The 17292-nt window shown below is 46.0% G+C and overlaps 1 protein-coding gene across 1 annotated transcript in view; it reads right to left on the minus strand.

Moving 5' to 3' along the window:
- Positions 1-17292, minus strand: part of LOC307091149 (pyruvate carboxylase, mitochondrial-like) — a 244143-nt gene that overhangs the window by 166643 nt on the left and 60208 nt on the right. Inside the window, exon 11 of the mRNA XM_079758053.1 lies at positions 2972-3134. Coding sequence (XP_079614179.1) covers positions 2972-3134 — 163 coding nt within the window. The remainder of the gene's footprint in view (positions 1-2971; positions 3135-17292) is intronic.

Here is a 17292-nt window from a genome sequence, read left to right on the forward strand (position 1 = left end):
ACGCTCTAGCATGTTGCCAGGTTGAGGACATTGAATGAACAACAGACGAGTGCATTATACATTATATCTTGAGACGAGCACAATTATTTAACGACAGAGTAATTGTTCTGATGAGTGTGGTTTCAAAGCGAGCAGCACTATTGTAATTTTGTGCCTGGTTTTTCGCATTATTCTACGACAGCTCATTTCCTCCCATCTCCTCCTAAGGTTTTTGAGAGATAACACCAAACGACTTTCAAAAAGTCAGGCATGTATAAGTGCAGTCCGCATATACCTTCACAAACATAGAATACTTAAGTTTCTTTTTACATTTCAATAATATTCTGTTAAATAGAAAGTTAACGGGGACGAAACAGGAACAACTCCAAACCAGAACACCTTGGAATCCAAACTAAATACCCGTACGGAAGCCACACAGGTCTGCTTCAAAGAGGCCCATGAAGAAAAGTTATAGGGCGTGCCTTTTAGCCCTGCTAGCATGCTCACAGGAAACTCCATCAGGCTCATGCGACCAAAACCAAACAATTTCTTCAGAAAACAAACAGCCAACACGACATCCGGCTTGAAATCCTTCTCAGCTCCAAGCCGTCTCCGTCTTCCAAATGCGACTCTCAAGAATAACCCTCCAAGACTTTCCCTGATTTAGCACGGCTCTGGTCATGGAGCTTTTTGTTTAAAAGAGGACACGTCTTTTTAGGTCAGGTAGAAACTAGAACAATCTCAGTTCATCCAGTTCCTTTGCTTGGTTCCATGGCTGCACTACACTCCGTTTTTGCGCCAATTTGTTTCATTTCTTGCAACCCTGGCTACTCTGACAATAGTGAATCATAACACGCCACAACAAAAACAAACTTCCCGACGCGGAACAGAACTAGGAGAACATACTGGCTGTAGCCTTGTGTTTGGAGAAGCCTGTACCTCGAATTGGCATGTTTCCTTAATCTCTGATAACGTATTATGGCCCTTTCATGATTTAGAATTTGGACACATAAAAGTACCTTTGAAGAACAACACCAAGAAAAAAGGTAGGAGAGCCCACATGAGGGGTAAATAGAAAGAAAGGGGGACAGGAAAAAGAAGCCAAACAGTCTGAACACTGAAGTGCCTCATCGGGATTCCTTGGAAGGTTTATTCCTAGATCGTATCACGATGTATGTGTGTGTGTGTGTGTGTGTGTGTGTGTGTGTGTGTGTGTGTGTGTGTGTGTGTCTGTGTGTGTCTTTGTGTGTATGTGTGGTTTTTCTATCAGTTATTTTGGCCGTGCCGGTCTGTACCGTGCTGATTTGCGTTTCCACTACCAGTTTAAAAGCGAGCGCGCCCCACCTCCAAGTGGGCGTTGGTGACTTCAGCCCTGGTTGCTTAGTGGAGGAAGAGGCTCTCAAACTGTATGGATATAGCCCTATGAAAATACAACAGTCGGTGTATGGGACGCAGCGCCGTGCAGGAGAGAAGCTATATAAGCCTAATTAAAAAGGGTTATGAAGGTTTAATAGAAGCACACCCGGGGGATGTTAGCTTGACGATATTCTCCTGCAAAACAAAATAGCTTGTTAAAATAGGACAGATTCCTCTCAGATTAGTCTTGGCCTAGAGACTGGATTTTGGACAACATTCACACTATTAGAGCGCTGATATCGACATTCAACCCTTTCCTTTTCCAAATATCAAGGATATCGTGTGGTGCTCGGGGAAATGTGTGTGAAACATTCATCTTATAATACATCTTGGTATTGGGGAACTGAATGTGGAATTCCTCATTCCTTTCTGCCCCCCCAGCTAAAGTTTAGAATCAAGGTGGAACCCAAATAGCCACTAGGCAAATAAACACATTCCTCTTCTTTTTATATTATACCTGATAAGAGATTTCTATTGTTCTGTGAATGTCAACATCAATCTTGACCACAGCTATGACTGACAAGGTCAAAATTGGTTTGGAGCGGAAAAGCCCCGTCCCCCTGTTCATCTCTCCGGTTTCTATTGGCTCACACTAAAGCTAGCCAATAGAAACCGGAGAGATGAACAAGTTAGTAACCGAACAATCTAGTTATATTTCCTGAGAAATAAAAAGTGCAGAGGGATAACACTTAATCGCCACGGCAACAAATAATTTCTCAATAAGTAACTCAACACACAAGTCTTGTTTGACGGGACTGAAAATGCTGAATACGCACAATATATGCACGATGCATCGATTTAACATGTCAGTTGGTAGAAGAGGTGATATTAGAAAAGGGTATTATAATAAGAATTTAGATCTGTAACCCACATTTAGATGTAGCCACAATAGGTAGGATGGCTAAACCTCGTAAGCCAAAACAAAGGAGGTGAAGCTAACACGAGAAAAAATAAAATAATGTAATTGGCAAGAATCCTTCTACTGCCACACACACCCAGATCTCCCGGACAATAAAGGCTTCCTACACGCAACAGTGTACTGATATAATAACAATGTTACCGGGGAGAGGGTTGATGTTGGAATAGTCATATGAAGGACGATTGGGGATTGAGTGTGTAAGGATTATGTTTGTTATATGTATCATCGCCACCCACTAACACATGCAACCGGGCGTCTGTGGTACAGTACAGCACTAATTTCAGGGAATTCTCTATGGATTGCAGGATGGCAACTTGTCCTGGAAACAAAGTACCCAGTGGGTGTGTGACTTTTATGTATGGGGGGTGGGAAACAAGTATCGCGAGTCTTTGATTCTGCAGTCCTCAAAAATGGACGATGTACAGATCGACCCAGAGAAGCCAATAACAAAGCGTCGTATCGCAAATATTTCCGAACCACAATGCACATCAGCGCTCAGAAACCGTCGTCCTCCCGAACGGTGATTCCCGCGCACGCGAGGGACGCATGTGCTCAACAATACAGATCCTGCAGCGTGTGACCCCCCTCAGCACTCTGCAAAGCCCACCCCCGTAATAAAACACAAACAATGGATCAATGTAATGAGCGGCGTCGTACCTCGATGCGGCCGGTGTCGGGCTGGAAGCCGCGGGCGGGGTCCTCGGTGGTCACCCTGCACTGGATGGCACAGCCGTTGACCCTGATCTTGTCCTGGCTCAAGCCCAGGTCGGGCAGGCTTTGGCCCTCACAGACCTTCAGCTGGGCGTGCACCAGGTCCACGCTGGAGGGGGAGGAGAAGGGGAGGGGGGGGGTTATCGAACGGCTGGGAGGGTGGTCTACCAGAGGGGCTACTTTCCTCAGCAGTATTTGACACCGAGGCCCAAGGAAAGGTTACAGAGATGTTTTGTTTTTTTATTGAAATGCGCCAGAGGATCTGCCAATTAGCAAAATGCAGAAAACCAGTCTACTACTACACTGCAAATACTGCTTAATAAATACGACAGTACTTATACGGACAGAAGGACTTGGCGTCCGGCCGACGGCCCCAAACTTGGCAGTGCTTTAATCAAAGTGTTTGCAAGAAGGAAGCATCGAGAGTCAACTACAGGTTTTTTTATTTCCTTCTTTCCCATGAAGTGATACTCCAACAAGCACTTGGCTCCGTCTCCTCGCATCAGAAACCATCCCAGTGCCCTCCCCCCCTCCATGTTCTCATTATTTCTCTAACTTTCGCCACCATATGGCGGCGGGGAGGCCTCTAGGCCTTCGTGAATCTCATCGTGCACTAATTTGACGAGGACAAATGAATGCAACGCTGGCAACATCTGCCCCGGAATGAGCAGTTTAAAATTTAGATCGTAACCGAGCACTCACACACACACACACACACACACACACACACACACACACACACACACTTCCAACTGACAACTTCCAACTCCCTTCTGCATCTTTCATCCGACTCTCCCACTCTCTCCCTCACTCAACTGACTCTGAAACCATCAACCAACACTCTCTACTGAGCTATTTCTCGATTTTCCCCCTCCACCTGGCTCTCTCTCTCCCATGCAACACTTCCCCCTGAACGTATATACGACCTCAGCTGTCACCGCAACCATCCCTCCCCTCCGCTCTGGTATATCAAAAGGAGATGTGGAAGTGGTAATGGCAGTTCTCAAGGCCGCTAAACCCTACAAGAGAGCGGCAAGGCGGCCTGCCTAACACAAAGCACTCCTCATTTCCTCCATTTTTATAGACGCGATAACATCAAAAAGGATGAGGCAAGGAAAATATTGAGTTGAAGTTAACCCGATTTACGAGTGGTATAAGTGGGTCAGACAGTGGGGGCGATAAGTTGATTGTTTTATCTCTGAAGGCTTTCAGAGAGAGTATTGATCCGCTTTGGTATTTCTAAGTATTCAACAGAGCCCTGGCTTGACGGTCTCTGACAGCGCTATGTTAATATAGGTTCTGAGCGCTGGTGTGTGGGTGTCAAATCCATCCCCCATAAAAGTCATTGGGTGACTCAGCTATTCAAAGAAAACCGCAAGAGAACGTAAACGTTCTACCTTACGGTATTTTCATAATTTGATCAAATTGTATTCATCATTCATTATTATACATTCTTCTATTTTGCTTGAAGAGTTTCAAAGATGATATGAATGGTGTGCAGCAGAGGCGGTTGTAATTTTCATTGATTTCCTCTGGTGCAGCATCTCGCCCTCCCGGCGCTCACCTTGCCCTCGGCTTTTAAGGGAAGAACTATTTTGTCGGTTTGCTCAGTGCAGAGTAAGTCCTTTACACAAACACGACTCACTTGACTCCTCCACTGAGACCGTTAGAGTACAGGGACACTCTGAATTAAAAGGTGAGAAACCTTGACTTCAGCGTTAAGAGGAAGGACACACTCTACATGCTGCCAAACAACTAAGTGAATTTGCCGCCGGTCGACATTTCCCTTTCGGCGAGCGACTCGGAGGACAGAGGAAAGGTTGGGGGGATGTGAGGGGAGGTTGGCCTATTAGAGGCCTGTAGGGGTAGCCTCTGTGTGACTCGTGTGGGATTATCACAAACCCACAGCGCCTTTAAGGGATCATCATGGCCGACAAGGGAAGAGACACCAATTAAATATTCACTCAGTTGGGTAGAAAGTCATGGAAATATTAAATGTGTTACGACTTATGCCCATTGATTGAAAAATCGTCAAAAACCCACATTATGGTATCCGGGGTAGCAATGCCGTTAGATTTATACAAAAGAAACCTGTCGAGAAGTCTCTTCATGATCATTATTCACCGAAACACTTTTTCGACAAATTAAATAAAAAAAATTAAAGCTTAAAGCTATCTTTAGCTAGGAAAATAGCTTTGACTTACAATCATAGGAATCATATACGAGATGTAATCCTTGTTTATGCATATATAACAAGTATAAACCACATGAGTATGCCTGGATTTGATAAGACAAAAATAATAAATACTTTTAGTTCAATATCTAATAGTAAAATACCCAATCTGGAAGGTTGTACCATTTTGTGTTTTGCGGTTGGATTTTTGGCAGCCATGCTGGAAGTGTAACAGGAGTGCTACCCTATGGTAGGATAATGCATGCCTGTGATAAAATGTGATCATATCTATGCGCTTCTCTGTCAGACTAATGTGACATTTTACACAGAGGATGTCTTTATATAAACAACTAACTTATAAACCGTTTAGTACACCCAATACTAAACTCCCATCTGAGGCCTCAGATTATTGTTTGTTTGTTATACGTTTGTTGTATGATTGTTGTATATTATTGTACCTTTATTACTCAAATATATGACCATAATTGTTATAAGTCAGTTTTGACATGGTACGGAATTCCCACCACACTAGCCTACCCTGCCCTACATGCATTTATCCTCCACATGACTTACGGAGTGTGTGGCTGTTGGAATTCACCGGACAAAGTGTATCAGAGGGGCTTCCCTGATATCACTTCCTGCCAGCTCACAACATTGGTACACGCTGATCCACAAACAAACTCCAACTGTCACAAGTGAAAGCATTTCTTGCTCTTTCCTTGAGCAAAACAAGATTGAGCAGAAGCACCGAGTCTGTGAGACCGAACTCTGCATTTAAAATAGCAGGAGAGGTTTCGGTCAAAAGTAATTTAATTCAACTAATGGTCTCCCGTGACCCCTCCAGTCATGTGGTGGCGAGGCCAATCGGGCAGACTTCAGAGAGAGGTCAGAGCAGATATGTTTAATGTGTTAATCTCTGCCATGATCGAGGTGAGACACATCCCCCTCTCTCTAAAACACGCACACAATCTCTCTCGAACACACAACCACAAACGCTTGACTATACACTTTATTTAAAGTGAACTTCAAAGATTTCGGTTTCATTGTCTTTGGCGCACCTCTGGAGAAAACAGAAAATATTTCACATATTTCCCCCTATCTATTAAACATCCAGTGATAGATAGGAAGTTAACAGACACATATTAAGTATAACATTTTCGAGAATGCCACCTCAACCATTATCAGATAAGGCCCACGCACGCAGAGCACACATCCCCACCGTGCACAAACACACACGGTATAAAGTCATTCAAGGGATCACCTCGCCATTCTCCCAGGTGCAAGGAACAGACGCAAGGCTTATGCTTAATATCTAATGCTGCAAAAGTGTGCTCCGACACCCAAGCACACCAGACAGGCAAACATACTCATGTACACATTATGTGACAGTACAGCAAACACCGACCCACTCCAAAATCACACACACACACACACAGTAGACACAGAGTGCTAATTGCTTATAATTTTCTCCCTTTTCCGTGGGTTGTTAGTACTTGTTAGCAGGGGAGAAGGGGGTGGCTCTCTGCCTGACACAGACAGAGAGACAGACAGAGAGAGAGGCAAGAGCGCAGGGGGGATTAAGGGTACACGATGGGAGGTGTGGGAGGAGGAATCGAGAGAGATTATTAAGATTGATGCAATAGAGGAATGCAAAGATAGAAACAAGGGGAGGAGTACAGATGACTAGTAGAAAGGGCGGGAAGAGATCGATGATACAAAAAGAGGGCACAGACAGACAGACAGACAGACAGACAGACAGACAGACAGACAGACAGCCAGCCAGCCCGCCTGCTTCCTGGATGGAAAGTAGAAGATACGGGAGGTCATGCTGTGCAGAAGAGAGAGGGATGGAGGAGGAGAGGAAGAGTGTGGGAGGAGGAATGAGTAGGAGGGGGGAGGAAGAAGGAGGGGCGTTCAGACAGAGAATCCAAGAAAAGAAGATTGAGAGAAAGAGATAATGAAAATGAGCAAGAAGAGAGAGATGGAAGGAGGGAGATAAAAGGAGTGGGAGGTAGGGACAGAGACAGAGAGAGTAAACGTGTGCGTGAGTAGGCGGGAAAACAGGTGGTGGAGAGGCAAGGTGTCACCTGAACCACGCCGAGAGCAACACAATGGAGAGAACACGTAAGGAGAGGGAGAGAGAGAGCGAGAGAGGACAGTGTTGCTAAATCCGTGCGAGAAATTGAGAGCGTATTTGATAGAGAGCTAGAGGGAGAGAGAATAAGCTAGAGAGAGGCACTGTGTTGTGCAGAGGACAATTAAAAAGGTGTGTGTGTGTGTGTGTGTGTCTGTGAAAATAAAGTGAATGGAAGAATGGAGAGGAGACACAACCGTATAATAATAAGAGACAGACACAGAGAGAGAGAGAGAGAAAGTAAAAGAGAGAGGGAATGATGTGCTTATACTACAGAGGGTTGCATATGCAATCATGCAGCGGATGTCAGGTGTGTGTGTGTGTGTGTGTGTGTGTGTTTGCGTGTGTGTTTGCGTGCGTGCGTGCGTGCGTGCGTGCGTGCGTGCGTGCGTGCGTGCGTGCGTGCGTGCGTGCGTGCGTGCGTGCGTGCGTGCGTGTGAGAAGAGGGGAGTGGGAGGGTGACAGTTAGGGGGAGCACAGGCGATGATCCTAAGTGGGTTATTCAGCAGGAAGGAACGAAGTTTAGCAACCTCCGTTGAGATCACTGTTGGCTAAGGAAGTGTTATGGCTTCTGTAGATCTAAAGTCCCTGCAGCTCTCTGGCTCTCTCGCCTCCCCACCTCACTCTCTCCATTCACCGCCGTGTGTAAATCAATGTGTAGGAGAAACTGGTTATCGCACAATAAAAAGGTATTCCCATTTGAATCCCCAGTTATTCTCTTTTTTATTTTTTTACATGTATGTGGGTGCACAGCTCCCGCTGTAGCGATGGAATCTGTTAAATATGGCTCCTGGACTGAATTGAATGAAGTGAATACACACCAAGCAAAACAAACCCCAGCCTGATATCGGGTGAGAGAGAGGAACTGAGTTGTGCAGAGGAAGAATAATAAGGGGTGTGTGTGTGTGTGTGTGTGTGTGTGTGTGTGTGTCAGCCAAAACAAAGTCATTTGAAGAATGAAAAGGAGACACAACAGAACCAATAATAAGATAGCAGAGAGAGAGAGGGAGAGAGAGAGAAAGAGAGAGAGAGAGAAAAAAAAAAGTGAGATGTATAGCAAGAGAGAGGGGGACAGAGATAGAGATCGAGAGAGAGAGAGAATACAATATATACTCCCATACAGTATCGTATGAATTCACATCCACTTCCATTTAGGCAAAACAGCAGCCGGTGGAGAGGAAGCGAGATAACGAGAGCAGGTGGGAGCGGGCAGAGGAGGGGCGGATGAATGAAAGAGCAACTGAGCGAGGAGACGACGGAGAAGACTGACGTGTCAAGCGCTGGTCGGCGAGTGGCGGGAGGAAATAAGAGATTGGTGTCAGTGTGGCTGTGAGGATGACATTTATATAACCACACACACACACACACACACACACACACACACACACACACACACACACACACACACACACACACACACACACACACACACACACACACACACACACACAGCAGAGAACAGGCTTAACACAAGAAAGAGGGGGCAGGAAGAGAGCAGAACAGACTCTCAGACAGGCTTCGTCTCTTTCTCTCTCTCTCTCTCTCTCTCTGAAGGCAAAGAGAGTAAGAGACAGACAGACAGACAGACAGACAGACAGACAGACAGAGAGCGAGAGCGAATCAGCTAACGAGACTTTTCCTCAATAGTCATGGTATTCTTGTGTTTCACAACGGGATTCTAAGTAGGTACAATGTAAGAGAGTGAGAAACGATAAAGGAATGACAGGGAGACAAAGAGGACGACAAAAGAGGGATAGGACAAATGGAGACGAGAAGAAAATAGTGTGAAGATAGGCAAAGGAGATCATGGCAAGGCCATCCTTTGCTGGCTCGTAGGCTGTGCATAATTGTGCTCAGGTTTGTGTTAGAAAGAGACCATTTTAAATCAAAGAATACATGGTGCCTTTGGTAAAGGCCAGGACATAATAAGAGTGCCGCACGCACAGATATAAACCGTCCAATCACATCTTCTCTCTTACGCAGCGTATTGTTTTACACATCCTGCACTTCATCAGACTCGTCTGATCAGCCCTATTCGTGTATTCCTGCTTGGCAAATGGTTAAGCAGATGGGGAGGGAGGAAATGGCTAGCAAGAGAGTGATTGAGGCAGACAGACACAGAGCTGAGATAGCTGAGAAAGAAAGCGAGACTTGTGTTACCTAGGATTCATCACAAGCAAGATAGAGAGATGACTTGTCGGCATAGGGGGGAATCGACAGAAGAGAAAGAAGCCAACAGATAGGAGGAATGGGGGAAGAAAGAGAGGATCTGTTAAACGGGACAGAGCTAAAGCAGATGTCAGAAGTAGATGATGGAAGAGGAATAGAGGGAATGGAGAAAGGAAGGAAGACGCCAGAGGGCTGAGGTGGAAGATGATTCTGCAGATAAAATAAGATACAGAACTCAACTGTCATTCAATCCCAGCCCCCGCCCCCCCCCGCCCCCGCCCCCCCCCCCCCCCCCCCCCCCCCGCCCAGTTTGCTAGCCTTCTCTTCCTCACTTGTCTTTTGGAATCAATGCCCATTGCATCAGTACCAGTTCATCATCAATGGTACGGTACGAGTTTATGAAAGTTTGGTGGGGGAAAATAACAGAATCGTACGTGAAGAGTACAACAACCGCTACCCAAGCTCTACGGCTATTGTTTCCGTTGACGAGACGCGCACGCGCAAAATTCTCCTCGGCAGAAACTCCACAACAAAATGGTTTTGGCAAGTTAGTAGGCCACCGGAAGTTTGAGTTATGCCAGGAGATACGGCTTTAATGGTTTAATCACTCAGAGGTAGGGGTCTTTCATTGTTTATTTCCCCCTCTAGCCCATGGAATAAGATATTCTCAGTTTGAACTGGCTTCCTCAGATGAGCATGCTTCACAGGGGGATGCATGCTTCACCCTAACCCTAGCAGGCCTCATTGCGTTCTTTCATTCTGAAGTCTTTGGTTTTGTTCTTCCCGATAAGAATATGACAAATAAAACCCATCCATGAAACCTGTTTTGACAGTTAAAAAAACTTGAGATGTTATGTAAACAAACCTGACGTACTGTAGTGCTCCTACTTCAGTTTATCTTTACAGACTTTGTCAGATATAAACTGTCTAGTTTACCTTTTTTTTTGGTCTTGTCGGACACATCACTCGCAAGTGCGCACACGCTCACACACACACACACACACACACACACACACACACACACACACACACACCTGGTGTATGATGATAAGCTATCAACGGCGGGATTTGTTATCAAGGGTCCGTATGTTTCAGCTCGCCGCTTCGTAGCGTCTTCGCTAACAGATCATGTCGGGGGGGCCTACACTCTCAAACACCGCCAGGGGCCCCGCCACTGAAAAAACCCAGATCAGACACCCCAGCCACCACTCCCCCCCTCTACACCCCAGGGCTGTTCGGTACTCCACCCCCTGGATCCCAGGTGCCGGCCTCTTATCTGAGCGCTACCAGGTGTTCAGAGGGCCTCACGCTACGCTCTGTTCACAGCTCTGACGTCTGCTCTCTGGTTCCCAAACGGTCCGTTGAGAGCCCTTTGATTTCTGAGGTTTAATCGTGGAGGAATCGTTACAGGAATATCCGTGTGGATGCCGAGATAATAGAAAAAAAACATATTTCTGTTTTTTAGATGTCGGTAATGAGCTCTAAGATGGAAGAAAAAAAAAATACATCTGAGGATTTTTTTTTCTCTTAATGGACAGGCTGGTGAATATAGACAAGATGGTAGGTTGGAAGAGAGGGGGGGGGGGGGGGGGGAGCACAGGTCGGGATCGAACCCGGGTCGGGACGGGCGTAGCGCTGATGTGGTTAGCGCGCACTAGCGGGGCTGAGCCGATGAGCCGCCGTGGGGCTATGACCTTAAGGAGCAGATGTCGATCCACTGCATGGGCATGTGTGAGTGAAGACCCTCATGACCAATGAACCGTACCCAACGCCGTCAAGACCACTTGCGTCACTCTTTGGTTCAACTTCCATCTGCCCTAGTTAATGCCTCAGGCTAGGTGGGGAGGGGGTAGTAGTGGGGGGGGGGGGGGGGGGGGGTGATCCCATTCCACGGGGGATCTTGTGGATTAATTGGGTTGCGTTACGGGTCACAGTGCAAGGGTCGGAGGGAGTGAAGATCGGTAAGGCGATACGGTGCCGAGAACATAATATCGATCCGGAGGAAGGTTCACCGCAGAGAGGCCGGCCATCTTGTTGTTGAGGATGTCGTTACCGCCGTTGCTACGTCAACAATGGAATTCCCATTTAGCGCGCAGAAAGTCTAGCCTACGATAATGCTGAGCCCAGAGTCTCCACTGTGACATTAACAAGTTGCTAACCACCACATAAAAAAAACAACGCTGGGTGTTACCGTGGACAACGACACAGCCTGGTTCAGAAGCTCCAGGATACCAAGGGAAATGTCACGGTGTTGGTTTCAGTGGTCATTTATTGTGATTGACAAGGGAGTCTGCGGCTATATGCCATCAAGCCACAATGACCATTTCTGCTGCTCCCAGTGCAGTTTATATTTCAGTGGGTACACTGATCTCCAGAGTATGATGCCAGGCACCGATCGAACCACGCCTGGGAAACGAGTGGAACCCGTCCAGACTTTGATTATAAATGCCACGCCATTATTTTGAAAAACACCCGGAGTCATCAAATCCAAGTTTGTGCATTCCAAAAAAATACAAAGGAACATCATGCTGATAACCGAAAGAAGAAGAAACAACGAAAATATCTTCCTACAACATGGTACATGATTTTGAGTGCTGCTAGTGGAGGCTGAGGCTCTCCTTCCCTGAAAAGCAATGAGTTCCGGGCTCAGTTCAGTGGGCTGCAGCCCTCAGAAAGCACCAGGCAGCACAGCCAAACACTTGATCCCACAGCGGTGGAAGGGGGCGTCTCTTCTCCAGCCGAGAGGGGTTAGGCCCCGTCAATCTCCGGAGCAAAGACCACAGTCCAGCTTGTCTAGGTACTGACAATCACCGCCTCCCGACTCCCCCTCGCCCCCCTCTGCTCTTCGTCGTCTGTGTTCTCCTCACGCTGCCAAGACGGGAAATAGGAGAAAACAAACAAACAGAACAAAAATAACACCCAGAATTCATAGTGGCCGGTTTGAGTTGGTATGCGGAACAGTTGGAGCAGACCGGGTGTCGTGACATGAAGGCGACGTGAGTCTAGTGCTGTCTGACTCCCAGATGAAAAGGCTCTGGGTTGGATAAAACTATCTGCCGATTGAATAAATGAGCAATGGTACACGCCATGATGGTATACCTTGTTGTTGCATCCCGTGTGGTCTGAACCGTTAAATGGTGAGAAGCAGGTGGACCAAAATAGATTACTCAGAGAGGATGTTTATTACTCAGAGAGGATGTGAACGTGGCCGAGGCTTTTACCGGCCTCACAAGGAAGCAGGCACTTCACTTTCTCTAAAGATAAGCATCCAATGATTTATGTTGGCTCACCAAGTCGCACTATTAATGGAAGGTGATTTATATATCGGCGTCCTTTTTGATGGTAAATAAAATGAAATGCTACCGGAAACTTTTCTACTCTTCCTTTCATTTCCCCCTCAGACAAATCAGGTTTTTGTCACCTGGAGTGACTGGGCGGGGCATGCCGTCCCATGAACCAATCCTATTCGAGCAACTTGTTCGCCCACCAAGTTACCCTGTAGCTCAAAACGTAACGGAAAAGGATCAATGAAGGTAGGGCCTTATTTATCTATCCCGTGAAAACACACATTATCAAATTTTTGTGGAAATTAGGTCCTATTTTGGGGAACGAAGAACCTCTAATTTTGTCGTTAAAACTCATGCATGCATCCACGGAGGTTGGGTAAAAAGTGAACAAAAGCAAGTTGTTTATGTGCCACCATGTATGACTCCACTTGCGCACACGCGCACACACACATTGAATAAACATACACGTAAAAGTGAACCAGGCTGGTGCGTAATTAGTGTCATTAGAAGCGTGATTACGCAAATGTAGACCGTGGCCTACATAAACATTGTTCAGACACATTAGGGTTGTGCGTTGTTACAAATGGACTGGATCACTGCGTTTACGTAGCAGGGAGGCAGCATTGGTAGAAACCGGCTTCTGCCATTTGAGTTCTATTGGTGAACGTTAGAGCCACTGTTTGTATGTTGTTGTCTTCTTTCCCTCATCTCACTCATCCAATTCCACCAATCATCTCATCAGTTCCCAGCAAGAGAAGACCTGTCACCCTTAAACGGGACAGACATATAGCAGATGGAAGAAGTAGACGATGGAAGAGGAATAGAGGGAATGGAGAAAGGAAGGAAGACAACGGAGGCATCTCTTATGTCCAATCCTTAATTGTTCACGATAACTCCCTCATCCATCATCCATAACCCGGCCATTCTTACATCCCCCACTACCCCTAGACAGTAGACAGTGGGGTCGGAACAGAGAAAAATAGAAAACAAAACTGTACAAAACATACTTCTGGTACTGTAGCTGGCTATAACCCTCAGGGTCCACTCAGCGTCATTGGCTGCTGGCCATCACCCGGTGACACCCTCACTCAACTAACCCTCTACTGGCTTGAGTGAGACCTGGAGTCCTGGCTTCTCCTATTAGCAAATTAACTGAAATAAATGAACATAAATGCAAATAGGAAAAAATACCTAAACAAATTATAGTAGTACACTAGAAATTGCATTATAATCCACTCAACCAAAACACAGCCTTAAAAATAGCCAAATGTGCATTTAACCAAACAGATACTGTAGCTCTGAGGAAACCAGGCAGCAAGAAGAATGCCAAAAAGAATCAGCATAGCCAGCCTCCCACGCACTTATTGTATGTTGTACGTCCTTGCACTTAAAAATAGCATTGTGTAGCCACTTATTTAAACAATTACATATCAATAAAGGCAAATGAATCGGAACGGTAATGTGTCTGTGGTTATAGTGAGTAACGTACGATAGATTGAAGTGTTGAGTGAAGCGTTGTGGGTATAAGTACCGGTGGGCGTTTCCCAGGACTCGATGTGTGTTTGGATTAGGCAAATGGCAGTGTGACGGTGTAGAACCGTGATTACAGTGACAATAATCATTACAATAAATGTCCGTATACGCTAAGTGGCGCCGCACGTCATGAGACTGTGCGTTATATGCGGACGATGTACAAAAGGTGCATTACGAAAATTGTTTGGCAGCAATTTTGCTCTGTCCTGATTATGCCCTGTATTCAACACAGTTAATAATGATAATGCAAAATTAATAAGCATTGCATTTATTCACCTGCTCTTGAATAGCGCTGGTGCTGCGGTGCAACTTTATTGAAACTTTGCACAACAAACAAACCACCCTTTTTGGAACCATGACCAAAGCAGTGTGTCTTCATCGGGACTTAAGTGGGTCGACTTTCCAAATATGGCTGGTCTGGGTAGAGCCTTATGACTCTACCCAAGCCTACGCGAAACGACGCAATCCTTGCTTGTCTGTTTCTAGCAAGAGGGTTAGGCCACATTGGCCTATTTTTTGCAGCCATTTTAGTCGCAGTCTTGAGCCATGCATGTAATCCTTTCTACACTATCCTGCCAATTGCACAAAAATCCTTCGATATAAACATCAGAGTTTCAAAGGCTTCTCAGACTCATTGATTAGTTATACTTGAGCTTTTCAATGCAAAACACTTGAAATGAATTTCAAATTCAAAGAGTGTCTCTGTGAGACGGCCACACGTGGGGGCCGTCTAAAATATTTCATCTTCATGCAAGCATTTTGTTTCTGCGGCCTTTATACGGGTGTGACACACAAACACACTTTTCCAGCCCTAGTTCTTAGCAAGTGCGGCTTATGTACGATGCAGTCTATATTTGCGGAATTATGATGTCTGCTGTGAAATTTGCTATCTTTAGTCCTGAATATGAAAACTAAATGAGCCAAACCAGGTCACACAGACACACACACACACACACACACACACACACACACACACACACACTTATTTATTCAGAATAAGAGAAAAAACAAGAAAACAAGCATGACAACAAGCAAGAATCACAAATTATAAAATTGTGATATGGGTGTTCTGTTGCTGGAAAAGGCGGCTACGCTCGCTTTGTGAAATAAAAGAGCATTCACAGTTAGTTTTATGAAAACCTGTTGGGTCCTTTTCGGTGCGCCTATACATCCATCAAATTATTTCCTGTCACCTACCAGATGGAGGTAGAAAACACTGTTTAATGAACCTCTGCGTGGCTGCTAGAGTTACATTTAAAATGCAACAACCCCTTAGGGCAACGACGACCTTACAGTCGCCATATTAAAAAGGGGACTGACCTTTCATTCTGCGACCGAGTCTAAACATGCAGAATGTATTTAGATATTCTTTAAATCCTCAACTCAAGCTCTGCAATCTCTCTCCCTCTCCCCTTTTCTCTGGCTGGCTCCCACCCTTCCTCTTCCCCTCACACACTCTGCGCTGTTCTTATTGAGTGTTCAGCAAATTTGACCCCCAACTCCATGGGGGTACTCTTGACTCCGAGAGCGGCCCAGCTGAGCAGACACAAGCTCACAGAGCCCGCCAACCTCGGGCCGCCGCTCCAGTTGTTCTAAGTGTGCTCTGGCTGCAGACTCTGTGGGTCTCGCGCTCGCTTTAAGACACACGCTATCACATTTATCCCCCCTGCGCGCTTTCTTTGACTTTAACGCTTCCTGTCCCAGGGCATTACCCACAATCCCTTTCTTTGATGAAGGATTCCCACCGCGGTCCCGGGCCGCTTTGATGTACCCGGGAGTCGGGAGCCCGGCGAGGGAGCCGGGGAGACCTGAGAGAAGCCAAAGCTCCCGAACGTATTGGAAATCACTCTTCAGACTCCACCGGCAGCACAGGTTAAGACGTGGCTGGTGAAGGATTCCTTTTCTTTAGTTCGTTCCTGCTGGGTTAGAATGAACCCCATCTAAGCTGCTCTGTGTGAGGGCGCTGAATGGGGAAAAGGGTTTGACTCCTGGCTGAAAGGTCCTGGGTTCGAAACCCAAAATGTACGCTACCGGTTGCCACAGCGATGGTGAGGTCAATTAAACTGAAATGTGGGAGTGGCTGGATAGCCTAGGAGTTAGAAGGCTTTCCTCTCAACCGAGAGGTTCTGGGTTCTAACCCTCTACGTCTGCAGTGTACCTGAGCAAGACTAACTCCTAACCGCTCATCAATGACTTGCATCCAATTTACTGTAAGTGGCTGTGGATAAGAGAGTCTGCTAAATAAAGTAGTAAGGAACTGAAGCACCTTCTCCTCTGTATTTGTCCTAGTAAACAGCAGCAGGTGTCGGTGGATAGGACTGCAAGGCAAGATCACCTCTCAGGGAAGGCATGGGGAAAAGGGAGAGAAAGGGCGAGAGGATGAGGGATAGGGAGAGACAGTGTCTTAGGGGACAAAGTGATGGGAAAGACTGGAAGAATAGAATAAAAACGAAAAAGAAGGATGGCAGTCATTTTCTTTGCTACGCCTGTGGATTTGGAAGGGAATTGGGCCAGCAGAGTAATACCATTATTATTTGGCCAGATGTTTTTCCGTTTTCATTTAATTTTCGTTCACTAGAATTGAAAAGTCTATAATGTGCATTGTCATGTTGCAGACGCATGATCATTTCCAGTTCAGTTACAGAAAAAAAAAAAATAACACAAACAAAGAACGTCTTGATTATACAGGGTTGGAAGCTACCAGTATTGTGCAGAAACAATTTCTTGCTCACGCAAATTATTTCCCCCATGGTACACACACACACACACACACACACACACACACAATCCCTCATTGTAATTCCTCTGCATGCTGCTAAATCCCGTACACAGAGCGCGGTAGCACAATTGTAATCACCTTTAATTATTTCACGAGGTCCTCGAAATAAACAAACGGAAAACCACCACAAAACATATAAAATATCCCTCCTCTCGTTTCCGCAACAGCAGACGGGCCAAAGCAAAATGCTCA

Source organism: Pollachius pollachius (assembly GCF_949987615.1).
Source record: "Pollachius pollachius genome assembly, chromosome: 20".
Taxonomy (NCBI): Eukaryota; Metazoa; Chordata; class Actinopteri; order Gadiformes; family Gadidae; genus Pollachius; species Pollachius pollachius.